The 26287-nt window shown below is 39.6% G+C and overlaps 1 protein-coding gene across 7 annotated transcripts in view; it reads left to right on the top strand.

Annotated features, from left to right (window-relative positions):
- Positions 1-26056, top strand: part of TBC1D4 (TBC1 domain family member 4) — a 174636-nt gene extending 148580 nt beyond the window's left edge. For 4 of the 7 annotated variants that reach the window (XM_030566539.1, XM_030566558.1, XM_030566530.1 and 1 more), the window contains 10 exons: positions 280-440; positions 1367-1576; positions 4274-4276; positions 7108-7266; positions 8117-8275; positions 9614-9858; positions 16745-16904; positions 19529-19698; positions 21592-21768; positions 25633-26056. In XM_030566539.1, coding sequence (XP_030422399.1) covers positions 280-440; positions 1367-1576; positions 4274-4276; positions 7108-7266; positions 8117-8275; positions 9614-9858; positions 16745-16904; positions 19529-19698; positions 21592-21768; positions 25633-25866 — 1678 coding nt within the window. In that variant the 3' untranslated portion in view covers positions 25867-26056. Of the gene's footprint in view, positions 1-279; positions 441-1366; positions 1577-4273; positions 4277-7107; positions 7267-8116; positions 8276-9613; positions 9859-11448; positions 11522-16744; positions 16905-19528; positions 19699-21591; positions 21769-25632 lie in introns of those variants that run through there. The other 3 variants (XM_030566568.1, XM_030566548.1, XM_030566587.1) reach the window with 2 other exon arrangements.
- The last annotated feature ends 231 nt before the right edge of the window (positions 26057-26287 follow it).

The following is a 26287-nucleotide window of genomic DNA, read 5'->3' as shown; positions in this document are numbered from 1 at the left end:
GAATGTCTCTTAGTTTTTCAAATGGAATTTTGAAAAATGATAAGGTTTAATTCTGAACATTAGACTAAGCACTGTCTCTCTGTACTAATGCTCCTTCTCCCTGCTGTCTGGAGTGAATTTTGCAGCATCATTTGGCAGTTGTGTTCAGGTTGTAGTCTGTGATCTTGATCTGCCTAACACTGACTCAGCATATGCATGTGTGTGTTTTTGTGCTGTACCTTTATCAACTTTGCTTTTAAGCTGATGGTTTGGTTGCGCTCTTTGCTTGTTTTCCTCCAGTGATGGGGAGGGAAGGAAAAGAACCTCGTCTGTCTGCAGCAACGAGTCTCTGAATGCCAGTGGGGTCACTCTTACCCCCCGCCGCATCTCCTGGCGGCAGCGAATCTTCCTGCGGGTTGCTTCACCCATGAACAAATCTCCCTCAACAATGCAGCATCAAGGTCTGTGGGCCTTCAAAGAGGGCAAACTGCGCACATGCTATTGCTTATTACTCCTGGAAAGAAAAGTAGATGTTTAACAAAAAGCAACATTGTAATGTACTTCATGAACCAGATTTGGGAAATATCTCATTGGGGTGGCTTTGCGTCTTTGTTTCGAACTGGTGTTTCTATCAGTAGACGCAAACGAATTGCATTCTGCTATAGTTGCCAGCAAGGGCAGAGAAACTGCAAGAACTGCCTTTAAGTGATCAAAATATCTCAGTAAATATTGCCATACCCTGCTTATATAAGAGACAAGGATATTTATTTTTAAGAAGAGAGCATTTTGACAGTGTGCTGTCCCAAATAGAACACAGTGTGGATGTTAAGCACCCTTCCCTATTTCCTTTCTTTTTCAGTTCTAGATGTTAATCTACTGGTCTCTTTCATGCATTAGTGCATTTAGTTTCTTCTAAAAAATGAAAATTCTGGCTAGTTAATATGGCTCCGATATCATTCTTCACAGCTGTGGATCCACTACAGAAGTTCTCTAGATTCAGCAATTGTAGATGAACTGATAGATTTATTGCACGAGTACCATGTGATAGCAGAGAGAAAAACATGACATCTCTGCTAGGTGGAACATATAGCAAACTATGGCAGTTAACAAGCTTAACTGTAGAAAGAGGTAATAAGGACGCAGTGGGAGTGGTCAGCCATTAAGCTGCCCTTTGTAACTTGAAGGGAATTTTGTGGAAGGGTGCTCAACATAGCTGTTGACCTTAAAGCTTCATTTAAAATGTTGCCTCTACTGTTAGAAAAGTGTGGTTTTAGCTTATAATCAGTGTATTGTTGCTGACTATGATAGTAGAAATTGCTGTCTTCACTGTGGTATTTATAGCCAATGTAATTTGGATTTCCAGTGATAGTTATGTGATTCTTTACAGATGGGCTTGAGGGGAATGAATTGTTGCCACTGTCCCCTCTTGCTCCAGCCTTGGAGGAGGACCCTCTTTCTCTGATATTGCAAAATGAGGATGCCCCAGATAAGGCTGGTGGGAGAAAAAAATCGGAAGAGTTGCAGAGTCTGTGGAGAAAAGCTATCCATCAACAAATCCTACTGCTTCGAATGGAAAAAGAAAACCAGAAACTGGAAGGTTAGCCACTCAGAGAAACAACTGGGCCTGGTTTTCAGAGGTCCAGACCACAAGCAGCTCCCATTGACTTCAACTAAAAATCAGGGCCAGTGCTATTATAAGTTATGCAGTAGTTTCAGAAATAGAATTGGTGCAAGACTGAGGTTTACAGTCTTAGAAGTGCTGCTGTTCCATGCAAAACTTGCAGTTTTTCCTTGATTTAGTGATTAAAATACCTGAAAAGTTAGGGCATATTAAAAGATGACACAGCTGGCATATGAATTACTGTTCTGGTCGTTTAAAAAAAGGCATAGAGGCAAAATCTTCCGTGATTTAAACAGACTCTTTTTTCATGAGATGGAGCAAAGATATAGCATACTGCAGTACATTCTCCATCAAGTTCCCCTTCTTTGTAAAAGTACATGCTTATCTGTCATTTTTGCAATTTAAAAACATGCTTTCTGTCAGAGTAAGATTCAGCATACTTGTGTGTATATATTTAATATAAACCATTGCTATACATATCCTGGGCAACCAGATTCTGGAATACCAGACCACCGTACAGGATTAATTCCTCTTTCATCTTATAGCAAGTTGGCATGAATACTTAAAACATCAGTAAACTGCTCCCTTCATTTCAACAAGGTAGCAAATGATTTCCTATTGCACTGTCCAGATAGGTGTTATACATCATAAAAACATATATGATGTTCCAGCAGAATGTTTCTTGTATATTTTCCAGTCTTCCCTACTCTATCAGAGAAGTAATTAAGGGCCTAAATTTTCAAAAGCAATTAGTATTTTGGTGCTTCCATTTTTTGAGTGCCCAACTTAAGATACCCTAAAGGTGCTTCATTTTTCAGAAGACGAGTGCTTAGCACTTCATGAAAATCAGGTCCGGATAAGAGTCTGAAGTTGGACGCACACTCTATTCATTTTTCAATATTTTGGCCAAGATTCTTACTGCTGTTATTCAGGATTCCTTCTACAAAAGGTAGTAGTCAACATCCTGGTCTAATTGTAAAACGTGTAGAAATCAAAAAAGATTTAATTTTACACTTAGTGCCTTTACCCTAAAGCAGAGGTTGGCAACCTTTCAGAAGTGGTGTGCCAAGTCTTCACTTATTCACTCTGATTTACGGTTTCGTGTGCCAGATCTCTTTTCATAAGTCTATTATATATAACTAAACTATTGTTGTATATAAAGTAAATAAGGTTTTTAAAATGTTTAAAAAGCTTCATTTAAAATTAAATTTAAAATGCAGAGCCCCCCCAGACCGGTGGCCAGTATCCGGGCAGTGTGAGTGCCACTGAAAATCAGCTCGTGTGTTGCCTTTGGCCTGCGTGCCATAGGTTGCCTACCCCTGCCCTAAAGAAACTGCAAATGGTAATTTGCATATATTGTCCTGTGCAGTCTTTTAAGTTTCCAGAGGCTGGCGTTATGCTGCAGTTTCATTCTTTCAGCATAGATATCCTTACCATCCTCGTTTGTGAAAGTCTCATGCCCACCTCCCATTTCTCCTTTTCTTTAGTGCGCCATATAGGCACCAGTCCATGCTAAGGATACTGGGGGAGAGGAAGGAAAAAAATATCAGGAGCCTTTCCATGTGACTGCAAACTCATACCCTTGAATACACTGCTTTGGCGCATAGTGTGTTACCCTCCCTGTTTGAACTACATAGGGTTTGTAGGGAACATCTACTGATTATTTAGTCATTGAAGAATGGCCAGTCCAACCAAATCCTTTATTCTTGGCTATTGTTTTAGCAACCTGCTAGTCTGTGTTTGGGAAGAGAAGAGGCCACAATGAATAAGCACTGGTTATTCCTTTAGATTCTTTGTATTGCAGCAAGGGCTGTTTGTATCTTGAAATCTCAAACCTTGCAGGTATCACAAACACTTAAAACTAATCTGACCTCTGCAAGAACAAATGATAAAACAGCTAAAGAAATAAGTGGTTTATAGAGTAAAGAACATAAAGCTAATGCCTCTTTCTTAGTTAATGATTAATACTAAATGTGCATGTCTGGTCTCCCTGGTGAAAACTAGAAAATAACAGTGTAGTAATGGTGCTTGAGTAACTGCATTCCAGTTTTTAACCCAAAAGGTTCTCCGACTTGTGGAGTTTTGTCAGCTGAAAATGCATTGCTGCCAATACATCAGACTTAATCTCACCAAGTAAACGTAGAAGACTTTGCTTAAGGAACATAAGCACTGGTTTTCTAGTGTTAGAGGAGACAGGATGACTTGAGACAAGGTATAGGTTGTTCTGGAAATTTTCCCAGTCTCCATGTTAATTTTGCATTTGTTTGGTTGGCATATTATTGTCCAAGCACATGTGGCATTGTGTGGAAAGCACCTATTGAAAGCTGATGCACATTGAAGTGAGCAGGGTATTTCATTATTATACCTTGATTCAAGTGGTGGTTGGTCTCCCAACACTACAACCCATTACAGACTTCAGAAAATATAGACATAAACCTAGAATGGGCTGAAACATCTAGTGGCAGCCTGATTCTTAGTTGTACATTCATCACGCTGATGATTATTGCTTTGTTTTTTATGTGCAATTTCCACCCCTTTATGAAATAGCTCTCAGCGGGTCTTGTCTGCTAATGTGTTGTATTAAATGTACTGATTAAAATATTAACAGAATCTCTCCCACTGTTCTTTGTGCCTTCGAGGAGATTTGAATGCTAATAGCTGTTTGTTCTGCAGAAGGTAAGATTTGTGAAGCAAATACCCATTGTTTTAATTTTGATAGTGTCTGAGGCAGTGTTTCTCAAACTGAGGTCACTGCTTGTGTAGGGAAAGCCCTTGGCAGGCCGGGCCAGTTTGTTTACTGGTTCGCTGCTCTAGACCAATGAGAGCTGCTGGAAGCAGTGCAGGCCAAGGGACTTACTGGTCGCCACTTCCAGCAGCCCCCATTGGCCTGCTGCAGCAAACTGCAGCCAGTGGGAGCCCGCGATTGGCCGGACCTGCAGACACAGCAGGTAAACAAACTGGCCCAGCCTGCCAGGGGCTTTCCCTACACAAGTGTCACCCCAGTTTGAGAAACACTGGGCTAAAGGCTACTTTTTTAAACACAATATTTCTAGGTGATTTCACAGCAGGAAAATTTTGAGGAGGATGGTAGTGAGCCATTAAATCTATAAGAAGTCTAATTTTGCTGCCCAATTCTCACTGAGCAGTGCCTTACTCCACATGCAGTCCCACTGATTTCAGTGGGGCTAGTTTTACATTGAGTGGTACTCTGCTCCAAATAAGGGTGCCAGAACTGAATGCCTTTTTGGCAGCACAGGAATTTTACATTCTTATGGTCTTGCATTTATGCAACAGTTTGCATGAAAACAGTGTTTGTTGTTTTGCCTTTGAAGAACAACCGTTGTTGCCTAAAGATAACTTTTTTAAAAAATCCAGGGACAATATCCAAGTTTAGATTGAAGCTTGTTGAAGTAGGAGCTCTCCTAAATGCTTTGTGCCTAGCACAAAGTGACTGAGTGCCTTCGACACTACCACAATACAGATGGTTACAAGAATTGTTTATAGGGCCGTCGTCAGTCAGATAAAAATGATAAATTATAAAGCACTTGGGGATACTCGGCAGCTAGACTTGTGGAATGGCCTAGACATTAATTTCTAATCCTGCATGCACTTGTGTGTGTCCCAATTAACTGAGGCTTGTCATGGGTTTCTTCCACATTTTGCTGAAACATCGGGTATTGGCCATTTCTGGAAATAGAGTAGCTAGTTTGAGGGACAGATCTGGCTCTGCAAGTTCTATGTTCCCATAGAATCCCCAGTGTTGGTTTGTATCATTCTGATCTGAGTCAAAAACAGTTAAAGAATCATGATTCCTCAGTGAACCATGTAAACTTCCTTCCAACAGTGAGCATGGTAAATGTGTAAGACTTAAGAGTTATTGGAATCCATGAGGGATCATATTGTGCAATAATGCAGTATGTAACCTGCTCACATGATTACCAAAGACTCTATTTGCAACAATTGGACTCTGGAACTGCATGCAGGTTAAATCTCAATATCCGTAGCACGGTGTGCGCATTAAACCCTCCACTTGCTAACAAATGTGCAGTAAAAGGGCTACTGTGACATTCCCAGGTAGAAATCGAAATTAGGCCTCCCTGAAAATCCAGAATTACCTGACAGTTGTTTTAGAAAAGTGAGTCTCCAGGAGTTGCTAGAAGAAATGACCATAAGGCAGGACCTAATGAGAAGAGTAGGTGGTAGAGCATCAGACTGGATTTAGCAAATGATGCACCTTAGTCAGGGAGATTAAAAACTCTTACCACTTTCTGCTATCCTGCATTGTGACTCTGAGCGATGGTGTTAAGGGAAAAAGATGCCAAAATAAAAACCTCATTGCGGTGAGAAGCATCTGTTTTGAAACTGTCATGATCTATTACAGATGTGGCCAACCTGAGCCTGAGAAGGAGCCAGAATTTACCAGTGTACATTGCCAAAGAGCCACAGGAATATGTCAGCAGCCCGCCATCAGCTCTCCCACCCTGCTCCCAGCACCACCCACCCACTGGCAGCCCCGCTGATCAGCACCTCCCGCTCCTTCCCCACACCTCCTGATCAGCTGTTTCATGGCATGCAGGAGGCTCTGGGGTGGGAAGGAGCAAGGGCACAGAAGGCTCAGGGAAGGGCGGAGGGAAGGGGTGGAGTGGGGGCAGGGCCTGTGGCACAACCAGGCATTAAGCAGTGAGCACCCCCTGGCACATTGGAAAGTTTGTGCCTGTAGCTCCAGCCCCAGAGTCAGTGTCTATACAAGGAGCTTCATATTAACTTCTGAAGAGCCACATGTGGCTCCGGAGCCACAGGTTGGCCACCCCTGATCAATTAGGACCACTATGAACAGTGTAGCTGGTGGGACCATATAATGATGATGATCTTGACTTTGTCATTTAAAAGAGAAGTTCCTAAAAAGACTTTACCAAAGTTCTTATAGTTCCAGAAGGAGCATTCAGAGTCAGAGATTTCTCACAGTGAAGCTATTTTAATGTGCAATACGCAAAGTAAAAACTATCTGATAAATTGCTTTGCACAGTTTTGTTGCTGAGATGTCGACATTTAGCCACAGAAAGACAACTGATAAATACCTCTCCATCATCAGCAGAATTCAGGATCACGTCTTTTGAAATATGGAAAGACGATCCCTTGTTCATTCCATCAACATTGGTTTAAGTATTATGAGGATTCTGTTGCAGAATATTAATTTCACTCAGCAAAGCTTTGCTAAAGTTAAGAGAAGGCACAGTTGTGGGAATGGGAGGAAACACATCTTTTTTTATTTTCTTTTATGTTGTTTCTTGTATGTTGGTTTGTGAGTTTATCATGTTCTTTATTCAGCAATATGAGTCATATGTGTCAGCAGTTCATTTAAAGTCAGTCTCCTATCATTCATCCATTGATTCAAAGTGTCTTATGCAGTAACAGAAGAGAGATTCTGGATATTACCGTAGCTGTATTGAGATATTTGATTTCTGATATGATCTCTCATATACTCTCCCTCATGTTCAATATTCCAGCAAGTAGAGATGAACTCCAATCAAGAAAAGCTAAATTGGACTACCTTGAAGTTGGTACATGTCAGAAAGATGTCATAAATATCTGGGATAAGAAGTTATTAAACTGCAGAGCCAAAATCAGATGTGACATGGAGGATATTCATACCACTCTGAAAGAAGGTATTTATTATGTAGGATGTATTTTGGCTGGGACATTTGGGAGACTTTTTTTATTCAGTCTTTAAGGTTATTTAAACCAAATCTACCTTCAGTAAGCTTGTTCCAATAGCACCAAATCAGTAAAAATTGCCTGTTGCCTTTTTTTTCAAACTCCAGCTAACTATTTTGCAATGAGAACATATACTGATTCTGTTGTGCCTACAATATATTGAGACAGTGTTGCAGAAAGATCAAGTGAATGATTATATAGTTGTACTACTGTATGTAAGGTGATGTCCCCAGATAGGTTAACATTGGTGGGGATTTCTCCCAGGGCCTTTGGATTTAAAAGCATGAACCTCTACTCTCTGAGATGAAGAACCCAGTTCCTTAGCTCAAGGCTGTAGCAGACTCATAAACCTGTGTACATTGACTAGACAGGGGACAGGGGGCCACAGTGCCTCAGTGTGGGTTATACATTTGTCTGAGGATACTCACCCTGACAATTCGCATATGGGTTACCCCTTGTAATACAATGCCCCAGTTGGGATTTGAATCTGAGATATCTGGACCTAAAATCATGAGCCTTTGTTGTTTAAGCACAAAGGCTAAGTCCATCAGCTTGAAGTCAGTAATAGACTCATAAACCTCTGTGGGAACTAGCCATTACGTGGTGACAAAACGACTACACTCTTAGTGTGAATTACAGGTAGATTAAGTCTTTATCGTGGTTCTCAGCCTTCGGGTTAGGAACCTTAGCTATAATGCATTGTATGACGTTATCTAGAATAGTGACTTCTGTTTTATCTAGATAAAAAGCCTTCAGAATATTCAGCTGCTCAGGGCATTTTTCTCTCCCCTCTGATTTTAGGTGTACCAAAAAACCGTCGGGGAGAAATTTGGCAATTTCTAGCTGTACAACATCGCGTAAGACATAGACTGCCAAGCAAACAACAACCTCCTGACATCTCCTACAAAGAACTCTTGAAGCAGCTGACAGCTCAGCAACATGCTATCCTTGTAGATCTAGGTACTTTTTATAGTGGCTGATAGATACTCTAATGTGTACTTTGTGTCCTATTGCTGAGGTGACTGGAAAATGTTGTTTTTAGTTTTAAGTTTTGGGTTGAGTTTCATGTTGGTACAGAAAGAAAGATGCTACTGTACATGAACATACGTTCTGCCTAGGCTGCCTGCAGTGTTGTTTTTGCTGAACACTCCTGCTCCTTTTGTTCGTGCTGTATGCACACTATGTCTGCAATGAGAGACACTTACCCATGGATTTTGGTGAGTGCATTTTGCAGGCTAACTGCAGAGTGGGAAGAAAATGGACTGGAGTGGAGCAGGAACGAACTATGAACTTGAAGGATGACATTCTGGCACTGTTGAAGTCAGTGGTAAAATTCACTGAGACTTCAGTTGTGGGCAGGATTTCACCTGAAGGATGAAAAGAAAAACAGGGCTGTGGGAAGAGAGGACAGGGCTATGTAGGCTTGTGAGAAAGCAATGGAACAGTCTGTAATGGTTGGAGGGAGATGACAGAAAAGCAAATAAAAATGAAGGGGGAAAGGAAGAGAGGAGATCAGGGTAACCTTAAGAATAATTTATTCTTGGAGAACATGAATTCAACTGTTTTGTGTTTTGTTTTTGTTTTTTTTTTTAATTACAAATGCATGTAACTGATCTTCTCTTTTCTTCCCCACTCTCTCGTATGTTACTTGTCTCAGATTGTAAGGGACTATCTTTCTGTGTGTTTGTATAGCATCTAGCGTAATGGGATCTGATTGGAAACATGGTGCTACTGAACTAGAAATATTAAATTCATGTGTGAGTCAGTGTGATGGCCTTCATCTAGGCTGACTTCAGGGACTGGACTGGAAATGTCCAGAATGAAATTATGAGTGTCTACCTTTGAGCTAAAGAGCCAGACTTTGTCACTGTAACACAGGTTTACAGAACTGGATCCTGCAGCTTGAACCTAGCCCTAACCTGAAGTATCTATAGTACAACTTTGGGGGAAAAAACAATAGGTTCCAGAACCTCTCTTGATTTTTTTTTTCTGTTTTAAAAAAAAAAAAGTGTATAACAAATAATTATCCAGTGCTTAGGTACAGCAGCAATGGGTGCCCTAGAACTACCCAAGATATGGTTTTATTCAGTACAACTTTGACATTGCCCTAGTCAGAAAGTATGACCAATTATCCAAATTTTGTTTAATAATTTAAATCTAATTCTAAGGATATGTTCTGGGAAGGCTTGATAAGAGAAACTTCTGCAAATACAGAGGAGAGGAGTTTTATGGATTTCTGTCTCTCTAGCAAAGAGAACTGAGAATTAAATACCTCTCTCTTTTTTATTTTTATGCCAGGCAGGACATTCCCTACACACCCTTACTTCTCTACCCAACTGGGAGCAGGGCAGCTGTCACTCTTTAATCTCCTGAAAGCTTATTCTTTGCTGGACAAGGAAGTGGGTTATTGCCAGGGTATCAGCTTTGTGGCTGGAGTACTGCTTCTACACATGAGTGAGGAGCAAGCCTTTGAAATGCTGAAATTCCTCATGTATGATCTTGGCTTCCGTAAACAGTACAGGCCAGACATGCTGTCCCTGCAGGTAAGTTGGTCCTTTCTCCTAAAACAAACTAAACTTGAATCTGCTGTAGGATTTCCGAGAGGTTGTGCCTGTTCTGATACTTGGAAAGTTGCAGTTTGTTGGGATGATAAGTGCTAGAGGTGAGTAAAATGCATGTAGTTATCCTTGCCAAACCTCTCATTTTCTCATTTAGAAGTTGATATAGAAGCTTCAGAGTTGTCAACTTCTTCCCATCACAAACCCTAATACTCTTCCATTTGGAAACTTTTTCTTTTCATCCCTTCCTTTCCTGCTCATTTTTCTGCCCTCTCCTCAAAAAAACAAAACAAAAGAAAGCAAAAACAACCACTCCCCAAACCCCATATAAACCATGATCGTTTTTATCTGTCTGCTTGCCCCTGCATTCATGCAGTGAATAAGTAAAAACAAGGACACCCCCAACTAAAAGGTGAAGATTAAATGCCTCTGTTTTGTTACATCATTTGTTAACTCTATCCAGCAGAATTTAGAATTTAAAAAAAAAGTGCTCCAACTGCTACTTCACTTTGGGAAGCCTTTAAAGCCTTCCTCAGAGGCTGTATCATCTCTTATGCCACCTTTCAAAAGAAATGGAGAGAACATAGACTTGATACCCTTGTGAAGGAAATTAAGGTGTTGGATGTAAAACTATCCTTGTGCAGCCTCCCCAGAGAAGCTCCAGATCTCTCATCAATCTGAGATATGAAATCAACAAACTTCTGTCCCAAAAGGTTACATTTTGTTTTATTTTGTTTGAAGCAAAACTACTGGGAATCTGGTGAGAAAGCTTGGAAGCTGTTGGCATATAGATTTAAGCAAAAGGCTTACAGAAATAAGATTGCTAATCACAGTAGTAGCAGTAAATTATATACAAGGCAGACATTAATAAACAATTTCAAAAGTTTTTTATTCAAAACTATATTTACCTGGAGGGAATCCGTAAAGATGCCCTAGACAAACTTTTTAGTGGATTGTCTCTGCCACAGACCTGGCTGTTAGAAGGAACTCTTAGATGCTCCTCTAGAAATCGCAGAACTAACTCTGGCTATCAAAGAAATGAAGGTTGGAAAGACTCCTGGCACAGATGGGTTCCCAATTGAATTAAACACCTAGATTATTGAATATTCAATGAGGCCAAGAATGAGCAAACTCTCCTGTCTGCTCTAAGAGAAGCTGTAATTTCAGTTATTCCTCAATCTGGGAAAGATGTTGGACTATGTAGTAATTACAGGCCTATTTCTTTAATCAATTGTGATGCTAAGATTTTAGCTAAAGCTCTTGCTATGTGACGGGACAAAGGTCTCTCACTTGTCATACGCATAAATCAGGTAACTTCCTTCGTTATGAAGGCATAGCTCAGATAATTTGCTTCAACTGATTGATGATATTGCTGCGTCGGGATATTCTAAAGAATCCTTAGCTGTCACTTCTTATGAGGCCTGGGCCTATCTTTGTCATGTGTTAGCAAAGTTTGGGTTTGCTTGGATTAAACTTTTTTATACTGTAACCCAATTTCTAAGGTAGTTACCAATAGTACATTTCTGCCCCTTTTCCATTACAGAGACATATGAGGCAGGCCTGCCCCCTTTCTCCTCTTCCATCTGATTTAGCTCTAGAACCTTCAGCCATTGCCATCCAAGGAAATCAACATATTCATGGTATCACGGTAGGCCAAACAGAGCACAAAACTATGCTGTCTGCAAAGGATGCTCTTATATTTGTATGTAAGTCTAAGGTTACCATTCTTAGCCTTCTAAACACCATTAATAAGTTTGAACTTTTCTCAGGATATAAAATTAATTTGAGGGGAAATCAGAAATCTTATGCATTAACAAGTACACGCACCGAGGTACTTTTTCAAATTAGGACTTTCAATGACGGTCTTTTTCTATGAAATATTTATGGATATTGATCACCAAAAATATTCCAGGACATCCATAAAAGAAATATGTCTGGGAGAATTTTGTTTTCCCAACTTGGAAAATTATCATATCCTTTTTGTTAAACCAGGCATCTTTGTGGCTGTTAAATATGACCATGTGAACCTAGGGTGACCAGATGTCCCTATTTCCCTGATATTTGGGGCTTTGTCTTATATAGGGTCCTATTACCTCCCCACCCCCATACCGATTTTTCACACCTGCTATCTGGTCACCCAGGACCACACCTTGTGTTCAGATTGAACAAGAATTGGTATACCCTCTCCCCCTTTCAGGCATTGTAGGATCGAATTATTACGGATTTGATGGCTCCAGAGCTCCCACAGTGACGGTGGTGGGGTAAGCTTGGTCAAAATTATCTAGAAAGCTCTGCTTCCATCCATGTAGAGGCAGTCCTATCCTTAATATCAGTGGCAAAACCTTAATGTGGAGAGATCTGATGGAGAGAGGAATTATAACTTTGTTGCAGCTAACTGACAATGATGAATTTAAACCATTTGTAGATCTTCAGCAACAATTTGGTGTGCCCTGTTCCAGATTATGGAAATATCTCCATTTAAAGCATTTACTTACAAATGTGTTTGGACAGGATGCATTGGGAGCTCCAGAACCTCCAGAACTTTTATTGTTTTGGAGGAAAGTTCCTGGATTTTCTTGGCCAGTGGTGTCCTTTTACAATTTTATGGCCCAAAAAGCCTCTGCCAAAGATTGATAATTTGAGAGTTTGAGAGTTGGAATAGAGATGTGGATACACAACTATCTCAAACTCAGTGGAATGCAATTGTATCTAATGTTAAAAAAGGAACTAAAGGCCTGAGACTGCAGCTTATTCATCAAAAGATAACTTTTTCAAGTATACTGGTTCCCACATAGAGTAATTGTAATAGGCCTCATAAATGCTGACCACTGTTAGAAATGTAATTCCCCGGGTGCCTTTCAATTACATGGAACATATCTTTGTTCTTGTAATGTGAGACAAAGTAAACAGAAGTGCCTGATCTATGGTCTTGTACTATTAATTTATTTTGTATTCTTCCATCCTGTTTTCTTTTAATTTGTCTCCTCTCTCAACTAAACTGTCTCAATTTCTGGCTTCCACCTGGATAGATTACATTTTAGACCCTTTTTAAAGGAGGCTAGATGGCCATTGAGTAACTGGCTCTCACCTTTAGAAAGGGGAGCTCTGAACTCTGCTTTCATTGCAAGCATGGGTTCAGTTTCATCTCAGTCTTTTGCAGACATTTGCCTGCATCTTGAAGCTACAACCTAATTTGGTATGATTGGCAGTTTTCAGTTGAGAGGCTTAAGTTCTTTGCAAGGGAATTGTGAGTTAAGACTCATGAGCTCTATCACAGCTGTACTATATGGGAAAACATGCACAACTCCTGCCCATGTCACACTGGCTATAGCATTTTATACCAGAACTTGCTCAGAATAAAATTTCTCTCAAATTAGATCAGCAGTGACATCCAGTGGTCAGTTAGGCTACTGATAGGACATTATCTCTTCTGGCTATTCTAAATGATATATCAATTCACAGATTTTTCTGATATAAAAATGGCAGAGAGAAGAAATGTGGGAAAATGTGTAATCATCAAGCTATAACCAGCACACTTCTGTAGTATTCACATAGATATTATACATTTTCAATGAAAAAATGTAAAGTTTAGGCTACAAAGTTTAAAAACATACTGAACAACCGGTTATCCAAAATTCAGCCCCTCTTTAGGAAAGAGCCCTCTTCTATGTAATCTATGTAAACTGTAGTATTCTAAGTTTGATAATCTTTTTTATTATGAGTTTTTAAAAAACCCTGTGGCTGTCTTTGAGTGCCTTGGACTATTAGCTTTCTGAAACAGGAACTTTTGTGACGCTTCAAAAACTGAAACCTGGTGCAGTAATTCCACTAAGTAGACTTTGAATCTATTTGGTATCATATGCTTGCATTAGAAATAATTCATTATTGAACATAAATTGAACCATTATTCAATGGTGAATGAAAAGCAGCAGGTCATACGTTATATGCCCTCAGACAAGTCTGACAATTCATGCATTTATTTTCTTTCCTGGAATGGCTAGTGAATTTGCTGTATTGAAAGTAGGAGGGGCACGCTGTTAGACCCTTCACTTACAAATTTGCTTCAGAGACTCATGAAAAGGATCTAGTCTGTCTCTGTGTTACCTAATTCATCCTTCTAGTCTACATCCTGGTGGATATGGGCCCTAGTTAACCTTGAACTGTCTCTGCATATGGCTCACAGAGAAAGCATTGGGTGTTTAGTGCTTTATTTCATGGAATGCTGCTCTAACTAGTGAATGCAAAACCCTATTCTCTCCTTAAAGCTTGAATTGTCTGAGCTACAGACAGGGAGAAGTAGTCATATTTTCAACTTTTTCACATACAAAAGCTGAAGTCTGAGTTTCAAATTGAGCTTCCTCCTGCACTGCATGTGTTTGACTGGGCCAATTTTACATTGAGAGGGAGTTGTCTTTTCCATATTTCGGCAGGAGGAATTTCAGACCATAGTGTGAGGTTTATGCTTGATGACACTGTATATCTCTTCCCAATGTCTGTTCTGACTCAGTGAATGTGTTTTTTAGAATATGGAGACCTTGGGAGCAGGTGGTAAATACACAGCAATCAGAAATAATGACAGCATGAGGTTTGCACTTCTCACAACTGAGAAAATAGAGGCTCAGAGATGTACAAAACCAACTTCCATTTTGTTTTGTGTAACTTCAGCAAAGTATGAAAGTGGCAGATCTAGAAGAAGACAGCCTTTGACTGAATGGCTTGGCGATCAGATATATAGCTGGCAATGGCCATCTAATAAACAATAGTCAAAACTTAGGTTAATTTTTCCCCTATCCCTTCATCTGCAACGCATTGGTAGATACCTTTGAGAGTTAACCCATTTTTTTGGGGGGGGGGGTGAGGGGGAGGGCGGTAGGAGGCAGGAGGTAGAGGTAGGGCAGGACAGGCCCCAGTCATAGGACTTGTACCATTTAATAAATAAGAGAAATATTTCTCCTTTTTGAGTCTTAGACAAATTATTTTTAAACTACAGGCTGGTTCTCTTATAATGAAGCAAAGAGTGTGAAAAGGAATAAAGAATTACTTTATCTGGGAAAAGTATTTTGTCCATTGCAACTTCTGTGGTCTGAACTCTGATGGACTCAAATAGGATGGACATATATCCATAAATTCCTCTTTTTTAAGAAGAACATTCATGCTCATTCTTGTTTATTTTTTAATGTGAGAGTGTTATCATTTCTAGCTTTGTTTTCCATGTATTAAAGAAAAATGACTTTTGATAACTAGAACTGGCTTTTAGGTGAATAGCTTATTTTAGACAAAAATACACAAGTTTTCTCTGCTAAAGAGATTATAGAGGATGATTTAGCTAGAGGATCAAAAGCAAATTAAATGGAACATGTAGTTAAAACCAAATCCCATTTGGTTTTGGGCAGGATTAGAAAGCTTGCATAGTTTACGTGCATAAGGCTTTACTAAGATGTGAACAATATTTTTTTCCCATAGAAAGAATTATTGATGGATTTATAGGTCACTGCTAACTGTTCTATTATTCTCCTTTGCCCACTGAATTCTAGGAGTTCTAGATTAATACATCTCTTGCTTGGGGAGGAACAAGGAGTAACATTTTCAGAAGCACCTTAAATAGGCTACATCCCATTTTCAAAAGTGACATCAGGATTTGGGACTTGCTGAAAGCCTGTTGAATTTAGTCTCTTAAGGGCTAGATTCAAAGAGGTAATTAGGCAACTAAATCCAACATTAAGGTGCCACTGACATTCTCAAAACCATCGTTCAGCTGCCACTTAACCTTGTAGGCACCTACATCCCTGTGGGACCCACATTTCTGCCAGTAGCTATGTGCAAAGTCACCTAAATTCTGGCACTGCCTCTGCAGCTAATGAGCTGCTCAGAGCCCTTACTCATACCTAAGCCCCAGCAAGATTCTCAAACTAATTGTTCCCCCACCTATTTCGTATGCAGGACCCAATCCAGTAGGTGTGCTCTGAGCACAGTTACTGGTTTGGGCTGCACACAAAAGACAGATGGGGTGAGAATTTTGGGGTCTGTCTGTCATGCATGTGTCCATCTATCCCAGTCTATCCAGCAGCCCAGTGGTTACCTGGGATGTGGGAGACCAAGATTTTAATCCCCACTCTGCCTGTTTTGGAGCAAGGACTGGAATCTGATTCTCCCACATCCCAGGTGAGTGCCCGAACCACTGGGCTATAGTCAATCACTCGCTTCCCCCCCCCCACACACACTCTGGCACAAAGAATATTTAACTATTTATCCAAAATGCAAAAGCTCCAATGGGACAGAGTGAGACCTACCGCATTCTATACAATAGTACATGGGTCAGAGCACTCACATGGGGTGTGGAACAGCTGGGTTCAAGTACTCTAAATCATACAGAGCTGAGATTTGAATCTGGCTCTCCCACATTCCAGGTGAGTGCCCCGACCACTGGGCTATTATCCATAATGGGATGGGGTGGTTTCTCTGGGGTTTGTTTTTGTGAGAGGGCTGACCTGGAGGGTAATTTGGAGTATTGGATTTGATGCAAGAATTGCTGGATGAGGTTCTATGCCCTGTTATACAGGGGTCTAGATTAGATCATAATGGTTCTTTCTGTCCTTTAAAATCTAGAATCTGTGAATTTAGATGGTACTTCAATAGTAAATGGTCTGGCTCAAACTGCTCCTTCTTACTTCAAGTGTTTGGTTTTAATTCATTGAGACTGAAATTCACCCAAAGGTAGAGGATCCACACAGGGCTTATACTCCACTTATGCTCTACTTTACTGGGCCTTCTGTGCTGGGGTTGATTTCACCTGAAGTGCATTGTGAAGTGATTGAAAAATTTGGAGAAGAGCTCAACATTTTTTTTATCTCTTTCTCATAACCTACTATAGATTCAGATGTATCAACTTTCAAGACTCCTCCATGATTATCACAGAGACCTCTATAATCATCTTGAAGAGAATGAAATCAGCCCCAGTCTTTATGCTGCACCCTGGTTTCTCACATTGTTTGCTTCTCAGTTTCCATTAGGATTTGTAGCCAGAGTTTTTGGTAAGAGAGTGTTTTATCACCGTCATAAGCAGCACAATATCCTGTATAATGTAAGGGAAAACATTCATGGGAATATTTTGCACTTTGTTTTATATACTAATAGATAATGCCAGATAACTTGTTCCAGTTGTCAGCCACAATTTTTGTTATTATTTTTAAATAAAGTCAAAGTGAAAGTTTTTAAACTGAAGGAAAAAACGGGCAACAGGAAATTATTACAGTATAAAGACTTAAAGGCTGAAGCTTTTAGTCACTTGTACTACCACTTTAAAAAAAACTTTACTTTTAAATGTCAAGTAGACATCAGAAACTTAACTCATTAACAGCGATGATTAAGGCTGCGAGTTTCACAGAAGTCATGAGTTCCATGACTTCTGCAGCGGCTGTTTCCTCCGGGGACGTCTTGGGCCACCGTGTGCCGCTCCCCCACAGCAGAGTTTCAGTGTGGGTTGGGGGCAGAGGATTGAGGTGAGGCAGACTCTGCACAGTGCTTACCTGGGGAGCTCCCCAGAAGCGACGACATCTCCCTTTCTCAGTTGCTAGGCGGAGGCGTGGCCAGGCAGCTCTGCATGCTGCCTCTGCCTGCAGGCACCACCCCTGCAGTTCCCATTGGCTGTGGTTCCCAGCCAATGGGAACTGCAAAGCCAGGCTCTGGGCAGAGGCAGCACACAGAGCTGCCTAGCCACACCTCTGCCAAGGTTGATTACTGCCCATGACCTGTCTGTGACTTTTACTAAAAATACCTGTGACTAAAACGTAGCCTTAGTGATGATACAAGTATTAAACCTATTTTGCATAGGATTACTCAAGAGCAGTATGTATATCTCAAGAGGTACAGTCTTGTTTTGGGACTTCTAAACTCTGAATTGTATCATTATGGAGAAAAGTATGATACAACAGGTTTTCAGTTCGCTGCATTTCTTTCTGTAGATTTCATTAAAGTAAGCTATTGAATCCAGTAACTTGAACACTATACTCAGTTTTGATTTCATGAATATTTTAGCTATTCAGGTATTATTTAAAATTAAACCGTTTTCAACTTTAGTACATTTCATTTTCTATTTAGATAACCTTTTAGGGTCTGATGCATTATAGGGCAGTGTTCGTTACAATAACTTCACTGGAACTACTCAAGGTAGTAAATGTTTATAGGATCACATTGAATTTCACATTGAATTTCTGCATCTTATTAATAGCTTAGGAATAATACTTTCAAATTTCTTCATTTCAAAAATTACTTTTTATGCATGCAACTTTGTGGGAGTTTGTCTAAAAATACAACAGATATCTAGATACTGTAATATACTACAGTTATCAAGAAATGAGAAGAATATCACATACTTTCTCTTAAATCAATAGTAAGTTGTTTCCGATTTTTCCTTTGTAGCATTTGTGAAGTGTTTCTGCACTTTTTTTTTTCAATTCAAAGTGTCTGCTTAATTTCTATCCTATTGTTTGTTTTTTAATTATTTTTTCCTAAGTCATTAATATTTTTTCTCTTTTTGATTTTATAACAAAAATAGACTTAAGATTTTATTTCCTATTTTGGGGCCAATTCAGAAAATTAGGTGTCGGTTCATTTATTTCTCTATAATGATTGTGAGTGTTTAAATACTTTTTTCATTCATTCATGCTTGTCTTAACAGAAGCAAAATAGTAAAAAATAAGTACTCTGGTTTATTTTGCATTTTGTTTAAAAATAGTATTCTCATGATTTGTTGCGCCAATAGACTTTGAAGTCAGGGAGTTGCCTTTTTTGGAGGGAGGATCATAGGTGATTGTTCCCTAAATAAATATAGCAAGGTACAGCATCTGGATCTACACCAGAAACATTGTTTTAGTTCCCACCCCTGCAATCTCATCTGTTCAGACTCATGAACCCTTGCAGAGCCCAGCTTACTTATTAATTAAACTCCCTGGGTGAAATCCTGGCTCTGTGGAGGTCAGTGGCAAAAATTCCACTGACTTCCGTGGGTCTAAGACATTTCCCCATTTGGGCATAAGGATCTGCCCAAGCAAATCAGATTGCAGGATCAGGGCCTTAATTTATAGACAACTGAAGCATTGCTATGGGTTTTATACATGAGTAGGGTTTTTAGCCTTTTGAGGAGCTTCCAGTAATGAAGTAGCAATTTACTACCTTGTGAACAGTAGGATAAGTCATTTCTTAACTATGTCATTCTGTATTGCATTTAATGATCAGCTCCTAGTAATAAATGTCTGTTTGGATTTTTTTTTAAATTAACAATATACATTCCTCTTAATATGGTTAATATCACATACATTATAACAATACTCAAATGCCTTTCACACTTCATAGGTCTTCAGAGTGTGCTTGTCCAACAAGCGTACAATCTTTTTTCCCTAAAGCGTTGCATCTGTAAAAGGGCAGTAAAATATTTTTTGTACATTTTTTTCATTTATTAAGCTGATACTGAAATATTGGTATCTTCTAAATAACGAAAATAACATAGTCAAAATATGATGGACTCTATATTCGTTTCCCTCCACAATTTACTACTGCTCAAATATAGAAAGGCAAAGGAAAGTATCCCAGCACAAAAATTAACCCAAATAGTTTTAATCCTTATTTTCAATATATTTACAGTTTTTTTCTGTTTTAGACATTATCTTTCTTCAAGGAACTGAAGTCATATTTAAGGTAGCTCTGAGTCTACTTAGCAGCCAAGAAGCACTTGTAATGGAATGTGAGAGTTTTGAGAATATTGTTGATTTCCTTAAAGGCACTATCCCAGACATGACTAAGCTTCAAATGGAAAAGATTATTACCCAGGTAAGGTTGGGGTTTTTCCCCCTTATTTCTTTATAAGATATTAACCCTAAGATGAATCCAGGGGTCTCTGCTAATGATGAGTTACTTACTTCAATTTATATAATATCAATTAGATCCCCTCTCAGTTGCTATGACACTAAATTCAAGGAATCATTTTCTAGACTATACTTGTAATCTGTAGGTCATATCAATTTTTTATAGTTTTGATGGCCTCTAGTCTGATTTAGAAAAAAAAATCCATCACTAACGAAGAGCGAGTGGCAAAAAATAAATAAATGGTATTTTGGATAAATTGATCTCTCTTGTCTGAGACAACAGTCACTGGAAAAATTCAGCCTTCACTGAGGAGAGAGAGAGAGAGAGGCTGTATCTAAACTGAAGATTTTCTGACGTCATTTATCTAGAAATTTATATGGGCTGCATCTGAGCACTTAAAAAACTTTTTAAGCTTAAATCATCCCAACACCCTGTGAATTATTATTATTCCTATTTTACCAAAGGGCAGCTGTAGCTGAGAGGTGTTCACATCGTAAGTCTGTGATAAAGCTGGGAAGAGGTCTCAGGCCCAGTCCGATATCTTAACAACAAGCCCTAACTTCTTTTCGCAGAGCAGCTTTCGTTGAAGTACTGGGAGAATTTTAGAAAATCCTTATGACCTAGTTAGCACTATGCTTAAAATCATGTTAGCAACAACCCATTCAGACATGGCTGTTGCTAGCAGTTTCCCTGATCGATGGGGAAAGGATCTTTTTCCAGAAAACAACGCTAGCCAACCCATGCCTCAGCCTATCTGTTCTACTCTAGTATGCTTTTTTTAAACATGGTTCTCAAATTCCTGACCTCATTGGTTGGGATTACCATGTTAGAGCCTTACTATCCCCATGAACATTGAATTGGTATGTGTGCTTCTTACTATGCCTAACAATATATGATAAAAAGCAATAAGACATAATAGTAACATGCATCGTCATTAATTTCATTGGGTTATCAGGTATTAAGCATATCTCTAAATGAGAGGGAGAAGTCACTCAGTATGTTTGTGTTCAGTAATGAACACAATCTAGAGTTGCTTAGATTTGAGTCACCTGAAAAACAGCAAACGTCAATCTGAGCCTGAGGTTTTTTCTGCTGAGCTGACTGTTTCTAAGACTTTCCCCTGCAAGGCTGGTGTCACTCTCTAGCCGTTGTCTCTCTCTTCCTTTAGAGCCTCTCTAAAGCTGTATTTCAAAGGCTCAGATAGGCAGTCCATCCGTTAGGTGTGTATATAGCCCTCATTACTGTAATGTGCAAGTGCATCACAATCTTTAATGAAGTTATCCTCACAACAACCCTTTGAGGAGAAAAGTACTATCACACACATTTTACAGATGGGAACTAAGGCACAGAGAGGCTAAGTGACTTGCCCAGTGGCATATGGGGAGTTTGTGATGGAGCAGGGAATTGAACCCATTTCTTCCAAGTCTTAAGCTACTGCTCTTACTACTGGATCATCCTTCTTGTCCGTACAGGAGAGGGTCTGTACAGTCAATGAAAGCTGGATGTCTAACTCTCACTTGTGTCTTTGAATATCTTCCTCTTCACCTGTTATATTTCTGAATTAGAGCTGATGAGACCCACATGGTCTGGCTGTTGGATGAGTCAGCACAATAATTCTACAGGGTCTGAGAACCTGACATCCGATCAGCTGTATTCTCATTTGGTGTCATTATTTGGCCACCGTAAAATAATGACCCAATTAAATCTTCCTGAATATTGTTCCTTTCTAGTCAGGGCAATGAAGTCTAGGCTAGAAGGTTTACTTAATATTTTAATTACCAAGTAGAATTGCCAATTAATCAAATGAATTTAATGCTCCCTGTTGTAAGCAAAACTATTTTTTCCCTCTCCTGGTAGGTTTTTGAGATGGATATTTCCAAACAACTTCATGCCTATGAAGTAGAGTACCATGTACTACAGGATGAGCTGCAGGAAGGTTTGAATCCCTGTGATGATGGTGAACCTTTGGAGAAACTGGAGAGGGTCAACAGTCAGCTAAAGAGGCAAAATATGGACTTGCTGGAGAAGCTAGAGGTAAATAGCCAAAGATAATTTGATCACCATGCATTAACTTTTTTCCTAAAATTCAGCCAACAGGGAATTTTCTTTTAAAGTCATTAAAAAAATCAATTTCTTAAATGTTTAAAAATTTGGTATTGAGAGATTGTTCCACAGCCTAAAAGCTTTTGCAGTCAAGAAGTTCTTGTTTTGTATTTTAGATGTTTTGGTTTTTTTACGCCATTTGTAGTCCTCTGTACCCATTTAAATAATTCCTCTTCCTTCTTGATGTTTACTTTCTCCAAATACCTGTAGATTATGTCCATCCTCACCTTCTTAATTAGCTCTTGGATAATTTGTACATCTTCAACCTTTTTAATCTTCTGATAAATCAGTTCCTCCAGCCCCCTCACTTTTTGTTTTTTCTTCAGTTTGCAAATGTCTGGCTCATCCATACTCTGTATCACACTGGGCTTTGGCTGACTGTCTCCTCGCAAACTTAGATACAATTGCATGTTCCCTATCAACTCTAAAGCATGATTTCATTCTAAGTTCATACCTCCCATTGGCTATCTGGATTTTGATTATTTTCCCCCTTTGTATTATCTTGCATTATTACAAAATACAATACCCTTCTTTCCATGGGACCAGACCAGTTAATCTTTAGTAGCGATCTACTTATTTATTTTCATATAGCACTGGAAGGATCTCAGAAGGCCTCATCTTCAGTTCTATTTTCATTTTCAGATCACTGAAGAAATTCATGTCCTAACTGTCAGACCAGTAGGACAATGGAACAGACTGCCTAGGGAGGTTGTGGAAGCTCCTTCACTGGAGATTTTCAAAAGGAGGCTGGAAACCAAACTGTCTTGGATTGTTTAGACACAACAAATCCTGCATCTTGGCAGAGGGTTAGATTAAATGACCTTTACGTTCCCTTCTAACCCTATAATTCTGGGATATCAAATCTTCTTTTGCTTGGTTTTGTTTGTTTCCAGGTGTACGATTCAGCGGAAAATCCCCACAATTTTTCCAGCTATCATGCACCTTTATTGTGATATTTATTATGAACCTTTTTGTGGGCCATTGTTGTCTCAGCCCTGATTTTTTTTAAATCTGCTGACCAGGATCACTTGCACCTTTCTTTTCTTGTGATGGTCCTTTTTCAGTTTGGTTTTGGTTACTGGTTGGACTAGTGTCTGTCTTTGGCCTGTTCTCAATCTGTTCCTGCTCTTTCTCTTCCAAAAAGGGTAGAATAGCTATTTTTGGTGACTGACTTGACAAGCGCCATAGATGTTTTCCTTGTACATATCTCTATTATTCTACCTAATTACAACATTCCTCCATCTGCTTTCTTGTTCCTCTATAACCATCCTACCCTGTGTATAGATCTGTCATGTTTCTGATGTTTCCTTTTTTTTTTTTATATAGTATCTGACATTCTGGGGTACAGTCCAGACTAGTGAGGGTCTGTCACCCCTGCCCTGCAATGTTGAGTGCCTCGCAGTGCTTTGCTGCTGTAGCTTCCGACTTGGATCACTCACAATCAGCTTGCCAGCATTCTGGTCACACCCTGCATGTCTGTGTGTTACTGCAGCCTGCCAGCACACTCCAGTCAGACTCTGGCTTCCATCAGCCTTGGTTAACACTTTCTGGGTGATGCCAACACACTCCCAGTCTCAAATTTCCCCCGAAAATGTATGTTCTGCACTGTCCAGCCCTTTCCTGGGCAGTTCAGATATTTTAGGTCCATTGCTTCTGTAATAGAACAATATCCAACAGTTTTCTACCTGAAATTGAGTTACCTAAACAATTCACAACACTCGGTTAGTTTTAAGTAAAGAATAAAACATATTTATTTAACTACAAACAGAGATTTTAAATGAGTACAAATATAAAATCAGAAATGGTTACAAGAGAAAAAGATAAAATGCTTTCTCTTACTAAAATTTAAACTAGACTTGGCTCAAGGTAGAATCCCTGACCGCATGCTCCCAGCAATGGGGCTAACCACATTATTGTGTTGGATCTCTTCCAAAGTCCAGTGGCTGCTTCCTTTGACTTGTCTGGTAAACACCTTGAGTCATAATTTCATATGTTCGTAGCTTCTGTTCATAACTTTGCATATAATGTTGCTACATGCATTTTGCCATGATATTATTGACCAGTGAGTTTAGTTTTCAAATGATACCTCACAAGGCAAATTTTGTACAAAGATTATTACAATAGTGTGTAGGGTGTGAATACAGGGTGCATTCGGTCACAGTATCTGGTTAGGGTTCCTTCATTTCTCCCAGAAACATTCACCACTGTTCATGGTCCTGTGCTTTCCTCCATGAAGAAATCTGGTTTATACTGTACACACATGTAGTCCTCCTCCATCTTCACTTAGAAAAGGGAACATGGCTTCCATATCAGATATCTAGATTCTCTTGGTAACTGTTCTTATCCCAGTTATTATTATTATTTTTTTTTTAATAGAAGTCTCTTAGCTTGTTAGGACCTGTCAAAGCCAAGAATGTCAGTCTCTTCCTTTTGGTACTATCTTGGAAAGCTCCGATTTGCTTTCTGTTGGTTCCTTGTGGACAGAATTTGCTGAATCATGGGTCTTTATCTGTTGCTGCTGCAACTTCTTATTATCGACAGTTATTCATCTGAGTTCTCTCTGTTTGCCTACCCCCCATAGAGAGCTTTCAAAGAATCCTTAGAATCTGAACTGTTCCTTGGGCAGCGTCAGGCTAGGAGGAAGCCATGGTATGTAGATAAATATTTTTTAAAATAGCTGTTTCGGAGATGGAACCAGTGTCTGTACAAATAGGCGTGACAGATTCATTTGAGCACCTCCTCTTGGCCACTCACGAGACTATTGTGAGGGGATCCAGCAGCTGGATCCCATGTGTTTTAAGCCTTCAGAATCTGAATGCTGTCTTGGGGCCTCTAGGCACACTCAAGATGCAGATCCTTTGTCTAGCATCCCCCTGTGAGAGCTGCCAAGTGTAACAGATGAATCTCAGACACTTTATAAGGAATTCTAACACCATTGCTCTTTGCTTAATCACACAAGAAATATGCAGTGTCCAGATTATATAGAAAACCACAAACAGTGCCCCTCGGTCTAGGTCACCTTTCCTTTGCAGATTGATCCATGTTCAGGTGGGTAGGGTTCCACTGCCTTTTCAGACTCTTGCAGTAACCTTCCTCTGCTTGAGCTAATCCAAATGGCTGAAAACCTCAAATAGACTCACAGAATCATAGACTTTAAGGTCATAAGGGACCGTTATGATAATCTAGTCTGACTTCCTGCACAACACAAGCTACAGAATCTCACCCACCCACTCCTGTATCAAACCTGTGTCTGAGCCACTGAAGTCCTCAAATCATGGTTTAAAGACTTCAAGGTGCAGAGAATCTTCCAGCAAGTGACCTGTGCCCCATGCTGCAGAGAGAGTTCCTTAAATAGATCAGTTCCTTCCCTTTTATAACCTTCCAGTTCCTCTGTCAGGTGACTCTCAGATCACCTGCCTTTAGCAGGTGTCTTCCTTACCAGGCAACCGCTCTCTTGGCAAACCAGTTCTCCTGGGTGGAGCCAGTCTGTTGTCTAGTATGTTTGTATTTGAATAGAGGACTATCCCAATTTAATGACCTTCCATTAGCAGCCCTATATCCCTCCCCTTTGGAATTTCAGTCTAGCATGTGAAAGGCAAGGGATAGAAGACAAAAACATGCAGCCTGTAAAGATACATACAGAAAATTCACAATCTCACACAATTGTGCAGATCATCACATTATGTCCATGAGTTGTATGGAGGCAAACGGGTACAACCACATATGGTAATAAAGGTCTTCATCTGAATCTCTTAGAAGATCATGTAAATCGATTATTCTTCCTACTTCTTACAGCTAGCTCATGCTAAAATTCAGAGTCTGGAATCCAACCTGGAAAACCTGTTGTCTCGAGAGAACAAAATGCGGAGCTTAATCCAGTCTCTGGAACAAGAGAAGATGGCATATCAAAAGACGATTGAGCAAATAAGTAAATACGTGCCAGCAGAAGCACTGTCCGACTGCGAACTGCTCCTGAAGGAAGTAAATGCCAACCCAAACAATAGAACAAAGCAAGGAAATAAGCCATAAGTAAGAGTTGCAGGTGGTAGAATTTCAGATATGAAGGGAAAGCAAAGATATATGTGCTGCTATAAAAACTCAGAAAGCAGCAGTAGTGGTTTGCCTAAAACCGGTGCTGGGACATTCATAGCAGCGGATGGGCCTTGTCACTCTCATTATGCAAATCCCAGGTTATCAAAATAGATTTTTTTTAAATGGTTGTGTGTGTATATATCATAATGGGAAATAAAGGACTGTTGCATTTAATCGTGACAAGTAGATGTATATTTAGTGTTGATTTAAAGGAAAAGGTCAGAACTTCACTAATGAAACCCAAAGTGGTGGTAAATTAAAATTTCATTCTAGATGCATATCTTTTGTCTTCTAGCAAAATGAAGATAATGTGTCTATATATGTAGATATATATAATACTTGAAAAAGATGAATGTAT

Source organism: Gopherus evgoodei, chromosome 1, assembly GCF_007399415.2.
Source record: "Gopherus evgoodei ecotype Sinaloan lineage chromosome 1, rGopEvg1_v1.p, whole genome shotgun sequence".
In the NCBI taxonomy this organism is placed as follows: Eukaryota; Metazoa; Chordata; order Testudines; family Testudinidae; genus Gopherus; species Gopherus evgoodei.
The sequence above is the reverse complement of the archived record's forward strand: the minus strand, read 5'-3'. Positions and strand labels throughout refer to the sequence as shown.